General features: G+C 33.5%; 1 protein-coding gene across 3 annotated transcripts in view; it reads left to right on the top strand.

Moving 5' to 3' along the window:
• IQCM (IQ motif containing M) overlaps positions 1-13,753 on the top strand; it is a 494,659-nt gene extending 480,906 nt beyond the window's left edge. For 2 of the 3 annotated variants that reach the window (XM_031941659.1, XM_031941660.1), the window contains one exon: positions 13,407-13,753. In XM_031941659.1, coding sequence (XP_031797519.1) covers positions 13,407-13,519 — 113 coding nt within the window. In that variant the 3' untranslated portion in view covers positions 13,520-13,753. The remainder of the gene's footprint in view (positions 1-13,406) is intronic. The other variant, XM_031941661.1, reaches the window with a different exon arrangement.
• The last annotated feature ends 9,843 nt before the right edge of the window (positions 13,754-23,596 follow it).

Here is a 23,596-nt window from a genome sequence, read left to right as displayed (position 1 = left end):
TCTAGTTTTTTTTCCTTTTTTTTTGTTTGGAAAGCAGTTTTATTTTTTCAAAACAGCAAAAGCAATATAAGATAAGGCAAGAATTCAGAGGAATAGGATGTTCAATTAAGTTTAAATTAGTACAGGTAGCATATTTTTTTTTTTTCAGTTTGATTCATTCATTGCATAGACTGTGACCTCTTGCTCCTTTATTCCTTTACTTTTGGAGCTAACTCTTCTCCTCAATTTCGCTTCTCTACCCCAAACCTCCATGGATCTCTGCAGGTTTTTCAGATGTAGATAGCTCCTCAAAGTTTTTCTCCTATTGGAAATAGTTACATTCACTGAATTATAAAACTACAAGGCACCTACTCTAGACTAAATGACTTATCCAAAGCTTATATACTAATTCTATGGTCAAACATGTCAACAAAAGATATAGATTCTTAAAATATCTAAATTATTCCCATATGAAAATATAAGAATTGGATGGCACAATGTTTATTTCAGAAAGAATTACTTATTTCACCTGGAATTGACTCTGTATTAGCCCTACCCATTTTCCTCTCCTTTCTTCCTGCAAAACAAACAGTTTTGACCAAGAAATTTGACTTGTGCCCATGGGATATAGAAGACTCCTCAACAACAAACATCATGTGTTTTTGTACATCTGGATCCTGATTAGTGTGACTAATGAATCCTATAAAGTGGTCACATTATTCAAATTTTCATGATATATTTGTATTGGGTTAGAACCAATTAACATATTTTATATGTAATTAAAACTTTAAATAATGCTATTTCAAATAATGAGACCACTTCATAGACTTCCTTATTTGGAATAATCAGGATATAGACTTAGTGTTTGCATCTTATGAAAATTGTGAATTGGTACAAATGTGGTTCATTGAATATTGTGGAATATTGTTCCATACCAATATTCTCATTAACTATTCTTTTGTTTGTGATAGATACTTTACCTTAAAATAATAGATGACTTACAAAGATTTTGTATAAATGGAACTGTAGTCAAATAGGTTATTAGTTATTGATATTATCAATCTTTTTAGTAATAATTTAGTATTAATAAGTATTAATTTATCATTAATAGTATTAATTAGTATTAATAAGGCCTGAAATTTTTTCATGCTTATGCCTCTATTAGATATCTTGCATATTGTTTTCTCAAAGCCCTCACAATTATTTCGCCTGCTTATTTTTACAAATCAAATAAAAATGTTAAGATATAAACTCATTTTATCTAGGCTTACTGACAATATCTTTTGAATAGATTCAGTAATAAATAATATGGTGGAAATAATATGAGTCTCATCTTGTTTCTATGTGGTTAATTTCTCCCGCATGTTTCTATATTTTGAAAGCTTTTCATCATATGTACTTTGGATAGTGCACATGTTATGTACATTTTGCCATATGTATTTGGCATATACGTTAGTGGAGAAGCTAAGTTGTGCAGTAGATAGAGCACCAGACTTTGAATCAGGGAAACCTGAGTTCAAATATGATCTCAAACACTGAATAGTTAAGTGATTCTTGTTTGCTTCAGTTTCCTCATCTGCAAAATGAATTGGAAGGAAATCACTCCAGTCAGTATCTTTGCTAAGAAAATCCCAAATGGTGTCATAAAAAGTTAGACATGACAGAAATAACTGAACAATAGCAAGAGAGTGTATGTTAGAGATCATGTCATTATCTATTAAAAATATTGTTTTTGTATATAGGTGTATTAATGTTATATTGAGGTTAATGTAGTCAACTGTTTATTCTAAAAGACTGCTTGAATTCAAGGAACTTCTTTGCTAAATTCTCAAAGGTATTTGGATTTCATAGATATAATATGGGAATTCCTAGTGTCTTAGTTTTTGATGGATAAGGACCTTTGAGAGTACAATGGACCTATGATTGCCTCAGTAATAAAGCTCTCTACAAAGATCCAATCAGAAGCCATCAATGTTCTTTCATCCTGTGTGACTTCTGTTTATCTCCTTTGATAAATCCTTCATAGAGAATCAGCCTAATAATGATGACATATCCTTTCGCTATAAGAGTAATTAGCTTTCCTCTATATGACTAGGGGACTGCTGTATATAATAAGGCATCCTTCCTCTGCCTTTATTAAGTTTATGAATGTACCAACCTATCAAGAAAGTTGCATTGATTAGCTTTTTTTTTTGGTATCTGACAGAACCTTCTCCTTTTAATGATATCTTTCAAGGATTCTATTTTTGCTTGGTTCTTGCAAGTTATTGTTATTGTAGTCTCTGAAACCTGATCCTCTTATCAATTTCAACTCATATTCATGCTAAAAAAAAAGCACAACAAACAAAAAACAAATTCAGAACTCATTTTTTCCTAACATTTACCTTGTTTTTTTTTCCAATTTTTTATTTTTAGGGATCAATACATTTTTTATTTTTAATACACATTACTTTATGTATCATGTCATGACATTTTTCTCAGGAGAGAAAAATCAGAGCAAAAGGGAAAAACCATGGAAGAGATAAAAAACAGAAAAAAAAAGTGAACATAGCATGTGCTGATTTACATTCAGTCTCCTTAGTTCTTTTTCTGGATGCAGTTGGCATTTTCTGTCCAAAGTCTATTAGGATTGCTTTGGGTAACTGAAATACTGAGAAGAACCAAGTTTTTCATCACTGCACATTCTTGGTATTATTGCATACAATGTATTCCTGGTTCTGCTTGTTTCGCTCAGCATCAGTTTATATAAATTGTTTAGGCCTTTCTAAGATAATAGAAGGTCATTCATCATTTTTATAGAACATTAGCATTCCATTATCTTCATATAACACAAGTTGTCCAGCCATTTCCCAATTAATGAGCATCATGTGAATCCCTTTTTGCACCTTTTTTTTTTTTTTTGGCATATATGGGTCCTTTTCCCTATAAGATTTCCTTGGGATACAGGCACTGCTGGATCAAAGGATATGTACAGTTTTATACCCTTTGGACATCATTCCAAATTGCTCTCCAGAATAGTTGGATCAGTTCACAACTTCACCAACAAGGAATTAGTATCTCAGTTTTCCCACAATTCTTCCAACATTTATCAGTATCTTTTCCTATCACCTTAGCCAATCTGAGAGGTGTGAGATAGTAGTACCTCAAAGTTGTTTTAATTTGTATTTCTCTAATCAACATCTATTTAGAGCATTTTTTCACATAATCATATATGTCTTTAATTTTGTCATCTGAAAATGTCTTGTCATATGCTTTGATCATTTATCAATCTGGAATGACTTGTATCCTTATAAATTTGACATAGTTCTTTGTATGTTTTAGAAGCAAGCCCTTATCAGACACACTGGCTGTAAAGATTTTCCCCAGCTTTGTACTTCTTTTTTGATCTTGTTGGGTTTTTTTGTGAAAAACCCTTTTAATTTAATGCCATCAAAGTTGTCCATTTTCCTTTCATAATGTTCTCTAGTTATTCTTTAGTCATAAATTCCTCCCTTCTCCAAAGATCTGATAAGCAAATTATCCCTTGCTCTCCTAATTTGTTTATAGTATCATTCTTTAGGCCCAAATCAGGCACCCATTTTGATCTTGTTTTGGAATAGGATTGAGATGTAGGTCTATGCCAAGTTTCTAATATGTTATTTTCCAGTTTTCCCAGCAATTTTTGTCAAATAGTGAGTTTTTATTTTCAGAAATTGGAGTTTGGGAGTTTATCAACTACTAGATTACTATAGATCTTGATTATTGTATCATATGTATTTAATCTATTCCACTGATCCACCACTCTATTTCTTACCTAATATCAAATGATTTTGATGATTGCTATTTTACAATAAAGTTTTAAATCTGGTACTGCTAAGCCTCAATTTGTATTTGTTTTTCACTAATTCCCTTGATATTCTTGACCTTTTGTTCTTCCAGATGAATTTTGTTATTATTTTTTCTATTTCTATAAAATAATTTTTGGCAGTTTGAATGGTATGGCACTGAAAAAATAGATCAATTTAGGTAGAATTGTCATTTGTATTTAGCTTTGTCTAACCATGAGCAATTGATATTTTTCCAATTGTTTAAATCAGATTTTAATTGTGTGAGAAGTGTTTTATAATTGTGTTCATCTATATAGTTCTTGGGTTTGTCTTGGCAGGTAGACCCCCAAGTATTTTATTTTGTCTACAGTAATTTTTACTGGGATTCCTCTTTCTATCTCTTGCTGATGGGTTTTGTCTGAAATATATAGAAATACTGATGATTTGTGTGGGTTTATTTTATCACGTTGGGTTTATTAAGCAACAATTTTACTCCCTTGTCACTTTGGTTTCCTTTTGAATGTTTTCACCCCTGTTTACAGCAGAACAAACATCAAAAACATTTTGTTCATATACAAAAGAATTGTCTCAGATTCCATCCCTGGAATCCACCACATACCATATAATATTGCAGAGTGTGTAGTTCCTTTTTTCTCATTGTTTTACAGGCAATATCTCTGATCATTAGAACTCTTTTGCTATTGGAATTTCACTTAGTTACTTTAATTTAACCAAGGCTTGCACTAGGCAAGTTTGAGATGTCAGGAAACTCAAAATAGGAGTTGAAGACCAGTTGCATATTCTGCACTTTATCATGTGTCACTTAAATTCTCTGGGCTTTGGTTTCTCATATGTAAAATGAGAGAGTTTGACTAGATGGCTTTTAAACTTCCTTCTAAATCTGAATCTATGAATCACCCTAAAGATCTTTTAATGTAGATGCAAGGTTTATTGATAGCACATACATTGATCTGGTAGACAAAGGGAATGGAAATTATGGATGCTGTGACTATCCCATTATTGTTATGTACCATAGTTCATTTGGTTCTGATCTTAAGAGGTGAAGATAGTAAGTTTTTTAAAAATTTTTTTCCCCAAGGTAATTTGGTTAAGTTATTTGTCCAGGTTTATACAGCTAGTAAGTGTTGTGTCTGAGGCTGGATTTGAACTCGGGTCCTCCTAACTTCAGGGCTGGTACTCTGTCCACTATGCCATCAAAATGTCCTTAGATTTCTTTTAAAATATTTCATTTTTAATTTATGAAGTAGCACAAACATTTTCATGACACAGTAGAATTACAAAAAGAAAAAGATGTTTGCATATGAAACAACAAGTCTATTATGTAAAACTTGCTGGTCCTTTAAATATATAATGAAATTATCATGCAACTGTCTTTTTATTCTTTGTTTTTCTTCCCTCTACACAATCCCAGAGATATAGTTTTGTTAGACATAAATATGTGTGTACACATGTATATATATATTCATTTGTGTATGTATAAATATAATATAAAATCATTGTATGCTTACTAAGAGAGAAAAGTTCTATCGAGAATGTTATACTGAACCAGATGACTTCAGAATGGTCAGAAAAAGCCTCATTTATTATGAAGAGAGCAAGGAACTAGATGCTTTCCCCCTCATTTTTACCAAAGCATCTAAGACATGTAGGCCCTAGCAATCTTTGAATTTATCAATTATGAGGCTAGATAAAGATGAATTCAAGGTTGGTAGAGTTCCTTTTGTATTGAAGTCCTCTATTTATCAACTCATTCATCATCATAGGTCCTTCCAATTATCTTTCCTCTTTTTAGATAAAGAGGCCGCAGAGCTGAAGACTTCAATGATTTAAAGGGCCACCTTATAATCCCTCCCTCTTTGGAGTCATCTCTTTCTTCCCTTTCTAATTTAACTTCTGTGTTATCTCATGTCTCCTTCTTACAGTGGTATACCCCGTCACTTGCCCAAACTCTCATTTCTTAATGATAATTGCTTTTCATTCATCCATTTACTCATTCTTTTGCCATTCAATATATATTTAGAATATGAATATTATCTTCATTAAGATAATATATAATATATATATATATAAATAATAAAGCTCCTTTTCCCTATTCTTAATTTTTCAATTCCTCTTTTTTTTCCCTCTCTCCTCTTTTTTTCTTCTCTCTGAATCGCAGAGAATGTCTTGTCCATTTCGGGCCATTCTCACTGTAGTATCACTGGGTGTCAGAAGATCTGTATTTGAGTCTCAGTTCTGACACTAGCCATGTGACTTTAGAAAAATCTTTGGAACAATCTCTCTGAATATTAATTTTCTTATCTATAATATATAAATAAAATACTTGGATTATTTATTTCTCCACAGAGTTCTGGATAAAATCCTTTATAAAGTTTAAAGCATTGGGAAATGTGAACTGCTATTGTGATCTTTATCTGAAATCCAGCTTCTTATCTTCATCTATTTCTTCCTGAAACAACACTTGCTATCTTCCTACTTCATCAGCTTTCCTATAACATCTAAGAAGTACTTAAAATTGAAAACTCAGCACTTTTATTTTTCTCTGTGTATTCTAAGACCTTGAAACTGGCCAAACTGTGCCCATCTCCTTTTGAGTCTTTTTATTGAAGCTGGCATAAATACCCCTTCCTCTCTATAGGTGTAAAATTATTTTGTTTTCCAGAAGACAGTGCAACATATCCTTTCTCTCCATACCTAAATGAAGATTTCCTGGCTATGTATTATAGACAGATTATTTCTTGATAAAAAGTTGCTTAAATTCTGAGTTTGAGTTTTTTCACTTTGTAAAACAGTGATAATGCCACTGTCATGCCAAGTTTGCCCTCATTAGAGAAGGTGCTGTACTCTTCTGAGCAAAACAGAATTGAATTAGTTCAGAACAAACATGAGATCCACAGTTAGAGAAGCTGTCCCAAATGTTCATAGGGATTATTTGTGTCTGACCTGTGGCAGAAAATGCAAGGTCATATTGATCTGACCAGCCAGTCAGACACATTGTAACTCTACTTTAACATAGGGATGTCATTCTGGTCCTCTCTGAGAATGAAGGACAACAACTAACCAATCAGCCTCACAATAATATAGCTATCATTTTATGTGCATTTATTACTAGGAGTAATCTCTCCTCCATCTTTCATTTCAATTTTGATATTGTCACCCTTTGATATTGTCTAACTCTGTTCCTAAAAATTTGGTGATGCATGCTACGATTTCATTTCATATTTTTTTGTAGTCCTAACTCCATGCAGATCTGTAATTTTTATTGAAATTATTTAAATATTTATGAACCAAGTTACTTCACTTATAAATATGGACATTATCTTTGTGGTCAACTTCAGATAATCTTGAGATTTCCTGTGTTTAGCTACACTAGTCCTTGAATGATATACATATGAGTGGATACTCAAGGTTTTTAGATATTGGTTGGAGTGTTATGAAACCTAAATGAGAAAATGGATGTAAAACACTTTGAAAATCTTAAAACACTACATTAATGTTGCTTATCATCACTACCACTACCAGCATCCTAAAGTCACTAGACTTTCAAGTCTTCTGATGTCTTCATTTTCTGAGTTTTCTATTGCATTCCTGCAACCTTCACATCAGTGTGCTGGTAAATGTTTAATAACTGAATTTTCTTGGGGAATTCACTCTCTCTCTCTCTCTCTCTCTCTCTCCCATCTTTAAATTTGATCTGCATTAGCAGCACTTTCTTAAATGTAGGATGACAATCAAGAAAACAATGAATCAAGTTGTGATTTATAGCTATTGTCAATTTCTGAGATAAAAATGATCACACTGAAAATACACAATCAAATCTCAGGAGGTAGAGATGGCTCCAGCTTGGGTGGCATCTCTTCTTGAACTCCACTGCCATAGCTGCTGATAACTAGCTTCAACTTCATGATGAGCCATGAGAAGAATTATAACCAATAATAAACAATACAATCAGTGTTTGAATGCTGATGGGGATGAAAGTGGGATTGAGAAAAGGATTGAGAAAAATTATATACCAATTTTCCTACCATTTTCAACCACTTCTTCTACTTCCTTGCTTAAATAAATTGTGACTTTTCCTTTTTTCCTAAAAAAGTCAAACTGTCCTTTGGAATCTTCCAAACTGAAGCAGTTTAACCAAGCTCCCTAAATGCATATGGCCTAGAACAAACTTTGATACTCACCTGGTTTCCCTTACTGTCTCTCTGAAACAACCATCTCTTTCCTTTTCCAGCATCCTTGTAATTCATTTGTACCACCTTATATATTCTTCTCTTTTGTTCTCACCTACCAACTTTCATGCCATTCAATTATTTTGGTGACTTTAGTTACTTGTCTCATTTTTCCCTCTACTCTATCCTTAGTCATTGATAACTTCAACTCCAAGGACTTCCTTCTCTATTCAATTACATCCATAGTTATGTTTAAGAGTTCTCAAAATTGTTCCACCTCCATTTCAATCCAGTTTCATTCTGTTCAATTCAACTTGATTTAGTTCAACGAACGTTCATTTATTTTGACATTCCATTCTGCCTTACTCTGCCCTCTGAATATGTTCTGTGCTCTCTTTCCTTTTTGCCTTTGTGTTCACTGTTGGTCAAACTGGAGTTTCATTCTATTGCCGCTCGTGACTTATTTAATTCTGCCCATTCCATTTCTAAAACCTATTTCAAATGCATCTATCTTACAAGCTGATTGTGATGATTAAATGAGTAATGGACACCAAATACTTTTTAAGCTTTAAATTGTTTCTTGTACAAATGTAAATTTTAGTTAATATTATTGTTGAAAGTTAGCCTGATCCTGTTCCAATAATCTTATGATGATGAGAGCCATCTACTCCTAGAGAGAGGGGACTGAAGATTGATTACAACATAGCATTTTAATCTTTTTGTTGTGGTTTGTTTTAATTTTATTTTGTTTTTCACTTTTATCTGATTTTTCATGTGTGTAGCAAGATAATTGTATAAATATGTATTCCTATTTTGAATTAAAAAAAATATATATATTACCATATATTGGATTACATGCTATCTAAGGGAGGGAATGTGGGGGGAAGGAGAGGAAAATTGGAACACAAGATTTTTTAAGGGTCAGTGTTAAAAAAATTATCCTTGCATATGTTTTGAAAATAAGAAACTTCAATAAAAATGAAAAAGTTAGCCTAATATGGCTAACTTGGATATGACTGGCCTTGGAATTGGGAGATCTTTATTTGCATGTCTTGTATTTGAACAAATTAGCACCTCTTAAGCAGCTCTTCAACAATTTAAGGTTTAATCTGGTTTCAGAGCTCTTCATCTTCTACAGATGAATCTTCTACCAGATCTTCTACCAGATGAATTCATACACATCAATGTCATTATTATTCTTTTTATCTCTGGCCAAAGTAACAAGTGAAGTAACATTTATTCTCACTTGGCTATTGAGCAACCTTGAAGAAGTCACAACTTTGAAGGGGAAGGGGGAAAGCTAGAGGATCTCTAAAATTCTTCCAGCTCAGAATTATGATCCTAGCTCTAAATCAACAAGGATTTATTTTTAAAGGGACATGCAGAAAGATACTATTTGCATCCAGAAAAAGAACTGACAAATAGAAGATGTATAGAATAATTTTACATACATTTGTGTTTAATGGCAGACATTTCTAAGGTAGAAAGGGAAGAGAAAGGAAAAAAAAATAGAAATTTGTGTGATAACTATATTATATATTTAAAAGGAATAGCAAGTTATATGTAATATGTAATATATTTCTAGCTTCACGTGAAATATTTTTATTATTTTACATAAATTCCTATTTTTTCCACATATTAAAATTAAAAAGTTATATGACACATATTAACTACAAGTAAAGTATCACTTCACCACAGCAGAGGAATTATGGGCCCTGTTAATTCATTTCAACAAACATTTGTGAAATATCCACTATTGAGTATTTTAATGAGAGTTGGAGGTTATGAAAATAAACAAATATACAATTCCTGCCCTCAAGGAGTTTTCTGCTTACTAAGAGAAATACAATACAAGCATGGTATTAAATAAATTAAAAGAGGGGGGAAATGGAGATTCAAAGAACTCCAGGAAAATTTGAAGGAACACTCTCTATTCAGCTGGAGGAATGAGGGAAAGCTTCATGGAATAAGTGCTGAGCCTTGAAAGAGGAGCTAAACTAGTGGGAATCACACTCACTAGAAATGGGGACAACTAAGCACTGTGGATAACAAATTGACTTATAAAATTACACATTGACATTATCTATATCTTATTGTATGTTTAATTATTTTGTTAAATGTTTCCCAATTAATTTTAATTGGAGGGTTGCAGTCTCTGCAAATTGCATTTAATAGCTTTTAGCCAAACCATTGAAAAGGAGGGAAAAGACTCTTGGAAGTGTAAAAAGGGTGCGTTAAGAATTCTGCATGGTTGAGAGGGGACAAGCTATTGTTTGGTAAGAGCCACAAGTCTTTTCTAGTCAGATACAAAGTGAATGAAGAAGAATAACTCAAAGAAAGTTTGGAAAAGCTGGCCAGAATCAGATTGGCATTTAAATAACAAATTTAATTACCTATGGGTTTATATTTTATTATATGAGAAAATTCAAAACAATGTTAAAGTAATAGTTTATCTTCTATTATGTAACTATATAAAAGAAAGTACAAATTAACTTGCTTCCAATTAAAAATAGAAGAGAAAAATTATCCTACATTTAGTATATCAAAATCAAGGGTTTTGGATACAAGAGAGATTTTAGGAATCATCTGGTCCAGGGGTTCTTAATATTTGTGTATGTATCATAGAGTCTTTTTGGAAGTCTACTGTAATTTAGTTCTTTTTGGCAATCATTCTTTAAAATCATAACATAAAATACTTAGGAATACAAAGGAAATTGTTTATATTGCAATAGTTTATAATCTGTCCATCTGTCTGTCAGTCTATCTCTCTAATCAAATTCATGAATCTCTATAAATCCATTCACAGAACTCTTTGGTGGTCTTAATGCCTCTGATGGTATTTACTCTATAATAACAGAATGTGATATCAGCCTGCTATAGGGAGGTGGAGGCTGGCTCTTGCATCTGAGTTGATTTGGCAAATATCTAATGAGCAATCCCAAAGAGCTTGACTGAAACATTTCCACTTGGTTGATTGAAGTTTGTTCATTTCTAGAATTTTGGTTATTAATCCTTTTGCTTTCTTGTTTCAATATCAATTTTAGCAGTTTTCCCCTTCTATAATGGGTACCAATCCAAAAGTTCTCCATAGGCAAACATACACACTTACACATCCACACACAGATCCACCCACACCTCTCCCATACACATATCACCCCAAACAAAAAACTGGACACTAATTATTTTACATGCTCTTATAAGAAATAGATTTGCTGGGAACTGATTGTAGATAATTTATTATTGATTCCAAACCAATAAAGGGACAACATTGGTCATTTCACTAATTCCAAATAATTTTTATTTGAATCAGCTTAAATGTATTTGTGGACCATGCCATCCCCAAAATGTAAAACTAATGGATTACCATGGATTAATCAAACATAAAGGGTTGATTGTAAGGGATAATAATACCTTGTTCTTCTATACTATATCAAACTATAGATACATTTATACTTCTTCATTGTCTAATATTGAGTTCTGTGATTATTTAGTTACCTTCATATGTATACATATAATTTTAGTAATTATGTATATTATTTTTTGACGTTTCTTTTTTCTCTCTGCATCACTTCATATAAGCCTTCCAATATTTCTCTGTGTTCTTTTTATTCCATCATATTCAAATGCCATAATTCATTCAACAGCTTATTATTTATAGACACCTCATTTATACATATACTATAGATATTTCCCATGTATACTGTGGATAGTGCCACACTGAATATTTTCATATAGAAAAGTTATTTTGTTATTGTCAATGATTGCCTTGAGGGCATCAACCAGTGGTGGGATCAACGTTTCAATATGTATGAAAGTTTTGCAATTTTTCTTTTTGTAGGTCTAAGATGTTTTCCAAACTTGTTGAAGCTGTTCAAAACCTCTAAAAGTGGCAAACTAGTATAAGCTAGCATCATTTTGCTTAGTTTCTAAAATACGTGATGCACTTGAATTTAACTTGTTTGATAGTTGACACCTTAATATAAACGATTTTAACCATTGAAGATATTTAGGGATTTTTCAAACAATCTCTATTTGAATAACTTGATTATTGTACATTTAATGTGATCCCCCCCAAAAAATTAAAGTTAATAGATTTATCCTGTGCTTATGATTGATCTAAAGGCAAAAACAAATGATTGTGATGTTAAAAGTAATCATGAATAATTGTGAGTTGGTAAAAGTTAGAGGACTTGCATAGTTTATTAAAAGATAGAATGTACATATGTACTTCCTAAGTTTGTATTTACATTGTCTAATATTAAGTTTTATGACCATTTAAAATTGCTTTAATTTACATAATTGTAATTATTGTGAATATTTTTATTTCGAGTCTTCTTGATTATCTCTGCCTTACTTCATACATCTTCTAGCATTTCTTTGCATTCTCTATATTCCTTCATATTCATATGCCATAATTTGTTCTACGGTTTCCAAGGTTATAGATAGACTATTTGTTTCCATTTTGGGGGCTATACTGTAGATACTATACTGTACTATACTGTAGATAGTACCACCATGAATGAGGCAGCTAGATAAAGCAATGGATTTGGTATCACAAGATTCATTTTTATGAGTTTAACCTTATAACCTCATACACTTAGTAACTATGTGATCCTGAGCAAGTCATTTAACCCTCTTTGCCTCAGTTTCCTCATTTGTAAAATGTGCCAGAGAAGAAAATTTTCACTCTAGTATCTTTACCAAGAAAATCCCAAATGGGGTTACAAAGAATCAAACATGATGACTGGAACAACTGAACAACAAAATCACTATGAATATTTTCTTGTAAAATTCTTTTACTGCTGTAATAAATGACTTCCTTGTATCATCAACCCAACAATGGAATCACTTGGTAAAGCAATATGAATGTTTAAATTTTTTTTCTTTTTATATTTTTAAAACATTTTTACAAATTTGTTAAACTATTCACGACTTCATAAACAACAAACTAATATGAATTGATTGCATTTTGCTTTGTTTCTGAAATATAAGGCATCCTTGAAATCACCTTCCTTAATAATTGACTCCTTAACATGTAAATGAATTTAACTTATTGAAACTCTTGAGAATGTGGAACATGATATTTGATATTCCTTTTATTTTCACATTTTGATTGGCTCACATCTAAGCTAATGTTTGTCTTCAAAGAGTTTATGTTGGAACAGAGGCCTTACCTCTTGCTGATCTGAAAGAAAGGGTATAAAGCCTGAGGAAGCAGGACTACTTGCTTCTGTGCCAACTCTTCTTGCCTTTGCACTTAAGGGAAGAAGGAGGAATTTTGGTCCCCATCACTGAACCAATCTGTAAACTATTTGTTAATGGTTACCAATTTCTGTTAGATATTCAGAATAGATAATATTTCTGTATTTATATCATTGGACAGAATTCTTTATTTCTAATAAAAATTAATGTTTTTTGTTTCTTTTTTAAGTTTCTGGACACCCAATAATCAAGAAAGCTGACATTCGGATTGTTGGAAAGTTAGTAGCCAGGTCCATGAGAGAGAGGAGAATGAAAATACGTTTCAAATCATCAAATGAATAATCAGGTGAAAGAGTACCTTTTTTCTTTGAATTCATTGAGATGGATCGACTTTTTGTGGAGAAAACAACAATCCTGATCATGCCATGGACAAATCTGGTGACTACAAGAGGAAAAGAACAAGGAAATCTAAGCATAGATCTAGTAGTTTCCCATAAAATGTATGCTTTATCATACCAATAAACCTGAATGCAAGTAACAATTTTAAAAACATAAAAAGTCTCTTGTTGGACAGCTAATTTTGTTTTGCCATAAGTCAGCATCATACTATCTTTGAATTAGGAAAGATCTTGGAAATCATTTTCAATTCTTACCTGAAGTATGAACTTCCTCTAGAATTCCCAAATATTTAAATTTGAAGGCATATGTATGCCTACTTATAATTAAGTAGGATGAATAATTGAATGAATAAGAGAATTCAGGTCTAGTTACATTCTAATAGTCTTAAATGATAGGTTAAATTTTACAAGATTAAATCATAGTGATATGTGTAGAAGCCTACACATAGTTTCTGAGGCAACTAGGTGGCACAGTAGATGGAATGCTGGGGCTGGAGTTTGGAAGAACTGAGTTCAAATGTGGCTTTAGGAATAATTAGCTATGTGACCCTGATGTACTTAATCTCTGTCTTATCCACCAGAGAAGGAAATGGCAAAACATTCCAGTATCTTTGCCAAGAAAATCACATAGACAATATGGTTCATGGGCTCATAAAGTAAGACATGACTGAACAAATACAACTTCAAAAAAATCAATAACAAAAGTAGAGAATGCATAGATATAGATAGACAGCAGTTCATCTTCAAAAGGGTTAAGGTTTTAAAAATAACTACAAGTTCAATATGAATAAACAGTGCTCTGTTACTGGCAAAAAAAAAAAATAGCAAAAACAACAAAACCCCAGAACAAACCACTAGTGTTAATCTTAGAAGTAATGATTGTAATCATTCATTTTCCATCTAAATACTTTTCATGATTCATTTCAGCTTTGCCATTATTTAACTATACAATATTGGATGAGTCACTTCAATTTTGAGATCCTTAGTTTATCCATCTGTCAAATGGAGATAATTAAATTTGAACTACCAACTTTAAAATTGTAACTACTGACTTTAGCTGTTGTGAAGATCAAACACAAAATCATTTTTGTAAGGATTTTCAAATTGTAAGACATTATATAAATACAATAATTATTACTGTCATTGTCTATGTGATAACCTCAAAATTTTGTTAAAATTTTTATATATTTTGATTTAATGACACCCTTATTTCCAAATATATATTTTTAGTTTTTCCTCAATGTCTCTCATTTGATTTTTAAATTCTTTTTGAGTTCTTCTATAAATTCTCCCTGGAAAGGAAACATTTCACATTACTCTTTGCGGTAAAACTTTTTTTTTTAACTAAAGTGCTTCCTGTAAAGATGAACCTTGGTCTTCCCTGTTCCTATAATATGCTTCAGGAGGTTTTTTTCTTCTTTGTCAATTGATTTTTTTTTTGGAGTAGGGCATGGTGCCTCAAGCTTTCCTTCAGCTCTCCACTCTTACTAGGAACCCTAAACCAAAATCTTCACCCTTATAGAAGTGCCCATAGCCAGCAACTTCTGGCCTCGCTGCCTCTGCACTCATCAGCTGCTGGTTCCTCCTTGCCCAGGGCCATGACTCAGCAGCACAGCTGTCAGGCATTTTCAATCACACTGAGGTTCATTCCATCTTCCCCACTGGACAGATAAAGGAGTAAAAGTCTCTGTGGTTCTTGCTGAGACTCTAGCCACATCTAGCAAGCCTTAGGGGTCCCCACCTGGTGTTTCAGTGGAGCTAGCTAGGAGGTATTTTCACTTCACTTGGATTAATCCCAGCCTATAGTCTTTCTTCAGATTTTGTTGGGTTATAATAAGAGTTCTGTTCTGCCCCAAATCTTTTGATTTTTTAAAATCAATCTGTGTTTGCCCTGAATCACAAATTTGTTTTATTTGTGGGGGAAATCTGGAGAGTTTGAAGTTTATCAACCTTATCCATCATATTTCCAGAATCCTCCCCACTCCTCCCCTGTCAAACTACTATTTAAGAAGTTTTCTTTAGATAATTTCTGTTTCCTTTTCTAAAATCGCCTGTTAATTTCTTATTTTCTTTCCCCACTTTTCCTCTAACTCTCTTTTAAGATCTTTTCTGAATTCTTCCAAGAGGGTCTTTTGAGTTGGAGACCAGCTCATATTATCTTTTCAGATTTCATCTGGAGATATTTTGCTTTTAGTGTTCTCAGGTTTTGAGATCTGTTTTCTGTCTTTATAATAGCTATGTATCATCAGAATTCCTTTTTTGCTTTTTTCCCCTCAGTTTTAAAAGTTAAGACTTCCTTTTAGGGCAAAGAGGGGATTGTCTCAAGCTTCCTCTACAGGCAATAACTCCACACTTCCCTGGGGCCAGAGCTGCTGGCTTTCTTCCCAGTGCTAGATGGGCATTGTCAAGACTGACCTAGTATATTGGAGTTCTGGGACTCACTATTTGCCTTCTGTTGATGCGTTGGTTGTCTCACAGATAGCCTGCTGATCCACTGGCTTCTGGATCAAGACAGAGTAGCCAACGCTGCTGTATTTTGGCTAAGAGCTTTCCAGTAGATTCCCGGGTGGACTCTGCCTTGGGTCCCTGAGCTGGGCCTGTATTGGTCACCTCCCCCCCTGCCAAATTGAAACAAATTTTTTCTGAAGTTCTTCCAAAATATCTTTTCCTGGAAATTTGTTATATTTCAAATATTTGTGTGTTCTCTCACTCCAAAACCCATTCAGAATTTTGATCTGGTGTTGATCTGAGGGAAGCTAGGAAGAGCTCAAAGACTTATCTACTCTCTGTCATTTTGGCTCTGCCCCAACTCATTTCTTTTAACAATCATACATATCCTCGATGATACCTTTAATTATCGTTTCTCTCCATAGTTCATTTTTGAAAATACAGCTTGCTTACACTTTTACATTACTCTTTGTGTTATTTATAATTTTAATTTTTCAGTGGTTGTGGTATTTACAGATACGCAGAATATTGAGCTTAAAAGATGGATTTGGGGCTTACAATAACATGGAATCATTGAAAGATATGGACAGTTCTCCAAATACAATATTGTCTTTCTTTTCCTCTTTCTCTTCTTGAACCTCCTTCTCTTCATCTTCTTCCTTCCCCTTCTTTTCTAGCTCATTCCCATTTGTAGCATAAGTCCAATATATATATATACTTGGACTAACCCTATAATTCCCCATTAGTTGCATATTATAACGTGGACAATAAACTTATTCATCTTTTTCCATCTTAATCATTAGATTGTTCTGTTTTGAGTTGGGGAAGAGGCCTTCTTGTTCTACTCTGGGCCTTGGTGCCATATGGAATTAGTTAATAGAATATTGAATTGTGTATTGACCATTGAGTTAGGATGCTGAACACTGTCAGGAAACTGACTCAAGGTACTGAATACTGAATTTGGGGTATTGAATATTGAATGTGGATGTTGAATACTTTAGATAATGGATGATTCTTTTTGTTACTGAATTTATAATGGGGTACACAATATTGAATTTTAGTACAGAATTCTGAACATGATGCTAAATAATCATTTTTAGATAATGATTTCTGAGTTTGGAAATGGAATACTGAGTTTGGATATGAAATACTGACTGTGCATATGGAATTCTGACTTTGGATATTGAATGCTGAGTTTGAATACTGAATGCTGGTTTTCAGTATTGAATACTAAGTTTGGGTACTTACACTGAAGTTAGGTACAGAATGCTAAATATTGTTTGGTTATTGAATACTGAATAAGGTGTTGGAGTTTTTTTTTTGGTATGGAGTAATAAGGATTGCTATTTAATGGAACTTAGACATCAACTATTAAAATTTGATCTAAAATACTTATTTTTGAATAATTAACATGAAATTGGCTTGTAGACTTTGAGGACTGAAGATACTGAATTCTTCTTTGGGGTACTGACTGCTGAATTTGTATACTACACATTGAGTTTGATGAGTTTGATTATTTGATGTTAAGTTACAGTATTAATAGTTAAATGTGGGACAGAATACTGAGCATACTGACATTGAATATTGGGTTAGCAATTGAACTGAGAAATCTTAAGGCTTTTAAGTTTGTAACCTATTATCTATAAAGAAAGCCAGTGGTACTGAATAATCAGAATATTTAGCATTTATATAATGCTTTAAGATTTGCAAAGCACTTAACAAATATTATCTCCTTTTATCTTTATAACAATCCTGAGAGGTAGGTATTATTATTATTGACATTTTGCAAATGAGGAAACTGAATCAGCCAGAGGCATATCAATGAGAGAATGTTTCTCAAGATTTTAGCATAATGACTAACATATACTAGGCATTATATAAAGCTCTTTTAGCTGTTGTTACAGTTATATTATAGTGTTAATGACTTGTCTAGGGTCATATAGCTAGTAAGTATCTGAGGCTATATTAGAACTACCTGAATAATTTAGCTTGGCGTGAAATACATTATTCCAAAAATACAGTATGAATTTATTGGGCAAGTCATTTGACCTATTTTGCCTCAGTTCCTCATCTGTAAAATGAGCTGGAGAAGGAAATAGTATCAGTCCAGGATTACTATTACGAAAACCCAAAATGAGGTCACAAAAAAATGGACATAGCTGAAATAACTAAAGAACAACACAATGTTTATTGGGTAAAAAAAGCACTACAGGTATTAATTGACAGAACATAAAAGGAGAACTTGCCTACTTTATGTTATGTCAATTATGTGTCTAACTCACTAACTCCTTATAAATTTTTTATTTGCTTTTATTGATATTTTTCTTCCCTAACTTCTGAAGCTGGATTGTCTTTGATGAAAGGCAAAATTATTTTAATGACTTTAAGCTCCTTCCTGAACCAAAGGTCTTAGTTTTTAATCCCAATATTCTCCCCAGGTAATTATATGACTACAAATCATAGAACCCTACATTCTTTAAGGAAATGAAATTAAGTATCACCCAAACAGCAACAGAGAAATGTGTGCTAGTTCTGAACAGTCTATAGCACTTTACAAACAGTAAATTATGAAGGACATATGATATAAAGGATGTTATAAAAATACATGAGCTGGTTATAAGACCAGAGATAAGTGGTGGACAGCCCATGTGTTATTCTGTTCATATCTGTTCATATCTTCATGACCTTATGAAAGATGAAGAAGCCCCTGTTTGACACCCCTCACTATATTCATGGCTCACAACAATCCTAAGAGAATATGAATAAAAGTTGTGCAAGATGGACTGGCTTGGATGGATTATAATGTGAATAACTGGAAGGGTCAGTTACCCTTCTTACATCATGATTTGATGTAATCAGAGATAGGTTTGACTGTATTGAATAATTTTTAAAGAAGGTTGTTAATATAAAAGAAAACATTCTGTAATCTTTGTGCAAAATTAGCATTGATATCTCTTCTCCTTCAGTAGGATATGTTGTCTCTTATTACAGTCCTAGGGGAACTCTATCTCACTTTGCTATATTCTCATGAACTTTATGAGTGTTTTCAAGATTTTGTTGTATCCCAATCTCTGCCACTATTTCCTAATCAATTCCTCTACAGATTCTATAAACTTATTCTGAAATATTCTATTAATATAGACTAAGATTATGTAAGCTTTATGGATAATGGATAGCTGATCCAGAAATAAAAAGTAAAAAGCATTTATTATGTCAACTATGTGATAAGCTCTCCAGTTGCTCTACAGTCACCAGTTCTTTGAACTTATTCTATATTCTTTTAATGTAGACTAGTGTTATGGGCCAGAACTCTTGTACTTAAAACAAGGATTCTTACAAGGTGCTAAGTCAGTGGAATTGATGAGACAATGGTTATCTAGTTTAGCATGTGCTTAATAGTTCTCTAAGTTCAATATGATTGATTTAATTTTACAACAAATAATGATTTCCTAGTAAAATAATGACTGATTTATACTTAGTGTAGAGCATATAAGCTAAGACAAACTCAGCCAAGGCAGGCAGAGACAGATTCATTCCATCTTTCCCCTTTGTGGTGGCTAGAGGCTGAAGCAAAAACCCTCAGATTCATTCAGAGCCAGGGAAGACAAGCGGACTGCAGTTGGGAGTTCAAGCTCTCAGAGCCAATGAGAGAGATTCAGTTCCATCTTCATCAGCCTTGTAGTGACTGGTCTGTCTTCCTTCATTTTCTCCACTGAAACCAAGTCCCTTCTGAAGGCCACAAGAAAGCTAGCTGAGCACCAGGTGAAGGAGACAATAAAGACTTTTGGACTTTAACACCTGGTTATTCTTGTGGTGATTACTCAACTGAAAAGAAGGCTCCCCCGGGGACCTCAAGAAAAACAAAGAACATTATATTTTGTATAGCTTGCCTTCCTTTCCACACTCCTATGCTCCCTCCAGGGAAGAACCCTTGTGGTGTGAGACCCAATGAAATCTGGCAAATGGATGTGACCCATTATAAATTTTTTGGTCGTCTATCTTTTATCCATGATGTGGTAGATACCTTTTCAGGATTCACTTTTGCAATACCAGCAGCAGAAGAGACAGCCCTATTGGTCACTGAATTCCTTATACAAGTATTTGCAATTATAGGGATGCCACAAGCAATAAAAATAGATAATGAACCTGCATATACTTCTAAATATTTCACACACTTTTGTGCACAGTATAAAATTTTACACACCCCTGGCATACTCTTTAATCCTCAAGGACAGACAATAGTAGAGAGGGGAAACAGAGACATTAAGACGTTTCTCCAAAAACAAAAGAAAGGAGGAGCCACAAGTAACCCTAGAGAATTTCTAAATTTAGCTCTCTATACCATTAATTTTTAAATTTTGATAAAGATGCACTGTCTGTAGCAGACAGGTTTTATAACCCATCGGAAGGGCAATGTCCAGTGTGAGCAGCTATACTATCTTTAGATAATTGTCAGGTGATGTGGAAAGATCAAGAAAGTGATGAATGGAAGGGACCAGATAGGTTAACTGCTTGGGGGAGAGGGTTTGCTTGTATCTCTACAGATGGAGAAGGAATCAGATGGGTGCCAATGAGCCGTATTTGCCTTTTCCATCAGAGAGAGACATAAAAAGAGAAAAACCTCAAAACAAAGGAGAATACCTAAAACACATCTGACACTGAAAGAGCATGGCTGTTAATAAGACTGTTGTAGAACTTCAAAACTAGCAGGAATCATCAGGTTCCCGGAGACATTATAAAACTGACACAAGACTTCAAAATCTGCAGGAATCATTGGATTTCCTGACATATGATGAGACTATTGCAGGACTTCAAAACTTGCAGGAATCATTGGATTCCCAGTCACATGAAGTAATGGACAATAGATTGGTTTTGGACTATTTCTAGCACTTATGGACATGTTGATTCATATTTGTTACATCACTACTAGGCTGTGTTATATTACTATGTGCTTATGTAATACCTCCCATATTGAAAGATTTATGTATACCTGTTTCAAGTGAGACACTTCAGAAACCCGCTAATCTGGTTCGATTCTCCATTTTCCTTTGGTTTTCATTTCCCTTCCTGAGACACCAGGGAGGGCATTTTCACCTCCTTTTTTGTGTTTTCACCCCTTTTTTGAGGAGTCAGGGAATGTGTGATCATCTCCTTTTGGGGATTCTCACCTCCTTGAGGAGTTGGGGAGGGTGTGACTACCCTATGTTCTAAAACAAAAGAAAGCAGGAGATGTTATGGGCCAGAACTCTTGTACTTAAAACAAGAATTCTTACAAGTTGTTAAGTCAGTGGAATTGATAAAGACAATAGTTAACTAGTTTAGCATGTGCTTACTAGTTCTCTAAGTTCACTATGATTGATTTAATCTTACAACAAAATAATGGTTTCCTAGTGATATAGTGATTGGTTTATACTCAGTGTAGAGCATATAAGCTGAGATAAACTCAGTCAAGGGAGGCAGAGAACAGATTCATTCTCTCTTCCCCCTTTGTGGTAGCTGGAGGCTGAAGCAAAAACCCTCAGATTCATTCAGAGCCAGGTAAGACAAGCGGACTGCAGGTGGGAGCTCAAGCTCTCAGAGCCAAGGGGAGAGATTCATTTCCATCTTCATCAGCCTTGTGGAGGCTGGTCTGTCCTCCTGCATTTTCTCCACTGAAACCAAGTCCCCTCTGAAGGCCACAAGAAAGCTAGTTGAGCACCAGGTGAGGAGACAATAAAGACTTTTGGACTTTAACACCTGGCTATTCTCGTGGTGATTACTGAACTGAAAAGAAGGCTGCTTCCAAGATCTCCAGAAAAACAAAGAACATTACAGACTAGAATAATGTCAGCTTTAAGGGTAATGGATAACTGATCAAGAAGTAGAACATAACAAGCATTTATTAAGTGCCAGCTATGTTTGAGACACTGTGTTAAGCATCTTACAAATATTTTTTATTGGATCCTCACAACAACTCTGTAAGATTTGTGCTATTATTATTCTCATTTAGAACTATATTCTTCATATAATTGAAGGAACTGAGGCAGACAGAAATCAAGTTATTTGAAGAGAATAAATGTGCCATGGTATTGACATTGTGATGAAAGTTAGAACCACATAGCTGGTGAAAATGTCACAGCCCAATATGTTCATCAGACCAGGTCTGGATAGCAAATTCAAATATTCATGAGTCATTTAGGGGAGGACATTGCCAAGCTGAAATATGTTCCCATGGTGCAAATGACCATGTCAGGAAAGGCCATGCCACATGAAAATTGGTCTATGGAATCAGAGTATTTACCCTTGAAAAAGATTTTAACTTTTCTGAGATATTTGATAGTTTGTCACATGAGACATTAGATTTACTTAACTTATTCCCAAAAGGCAGAATTAGAAATAATACATAGAAGTTAGGAAAGGCTAAATTTGAGTTCAATATAAAGAAGAATTTTCCAGTGGTAAGAACTATTCAAAAGTGTAATGATTTATATTATTTGGTAGTTAGTTCTCCATAGAAGGTGTTAAATAACTTGTCAGAGATATTTTCAATGGCCATTCAAATATCAAATTTGAGATAGGGTATTGAATGAAATTATCTCTGACATCTCCAACCATGAGATTCTATAACTGTAGATCTATTCTAGGAAAACTAAAGAAGGTATTATTGACCCATTGGAATTTGCTGCCCAAAGATGGTAAAATAGAAACAATCACTAGGCATTAATTTAATGTAGAAAGTTTTGTTTCCTTCATTTCCTTCTCTCTTACTCTTTATATCACTAATTTGAGTTGGAAATAGAGAAGATTCATGCTATTTGACTTTAGCCCATGTAATCGCTCACATTTTCCCCTCGATTCAATCAGAAGAGACTCCAAAGAAGATATGAATTTCTTTTTTTTCCCTTTTTTTAAAGGATGTGAAGTGGGAGATTTCCAAATGAAAGAGATGATGGAAGATAAGGTTTAGAGTTAGTAATGAAAGGTATTGCCAAATGGTACCTCTTTCTTCCTCCCCCAAATTTTTAGTTTGAATTAAATTGGAGGGATATGAGAGAAGTGACAAATACTATTTGGAATCAAGAAAACTGTTAAGGGATATTGAGACTAAGTTATGAGATTAAAAAGTAAGTGATAAGGTACAAGTAGTCAGTTTTGGAGAAATGAGTATCACAATCAAAACCCTTTTTGATGGGCTTGCAATTTAAGAAGGAAATCAAAAACACTACTGCACTATGGTCCTAAGAAGGAAATGGAACGCAAAGAGTTTGGACAACTGGTAAATGATGGAGCTTTCACTGCACTGTGCTTGAAAAATATGTGGGCAAAAATGGTCTGGAAAAAAAAAGAAATTTCTTTCACTGATTTGTGTCCTACTTCTAATGCTAAAAGCAACTCTTACCACTTTGTTTCAATTTAAACTGGAGAAAAAACCTGAATAGCTGATAAAAAGTTTAAAGGTTGTTTTCTGAAGGAGTCACAAATACAGATTTGTTTCCAAGGTCATCAGTGATCTCTGTCGACATGGATGCAGTGTTGATATGGTCCATTGCCCATAGTCTCAGCTACTCACTATGAAGACTGAACACATGACTGG

Source organism: Sarcophilus harrisii, chromosome 6 (assembly GCF_902635505.1).
Source record: "Sarcophilus harrisii chromosome 6, mSarHar1.11, whole genome shotgun sequence".
Lineage (NCBI taxonomy): Eukaryota > Metazoa > Chordata > Mammalia > Dasyuromorphia > Dasyuridae > Sarcophilus > Sarcophilus harrisii.
This window is presented reverse-complemented; position numbering and strand designations above follow the sequence as displayed.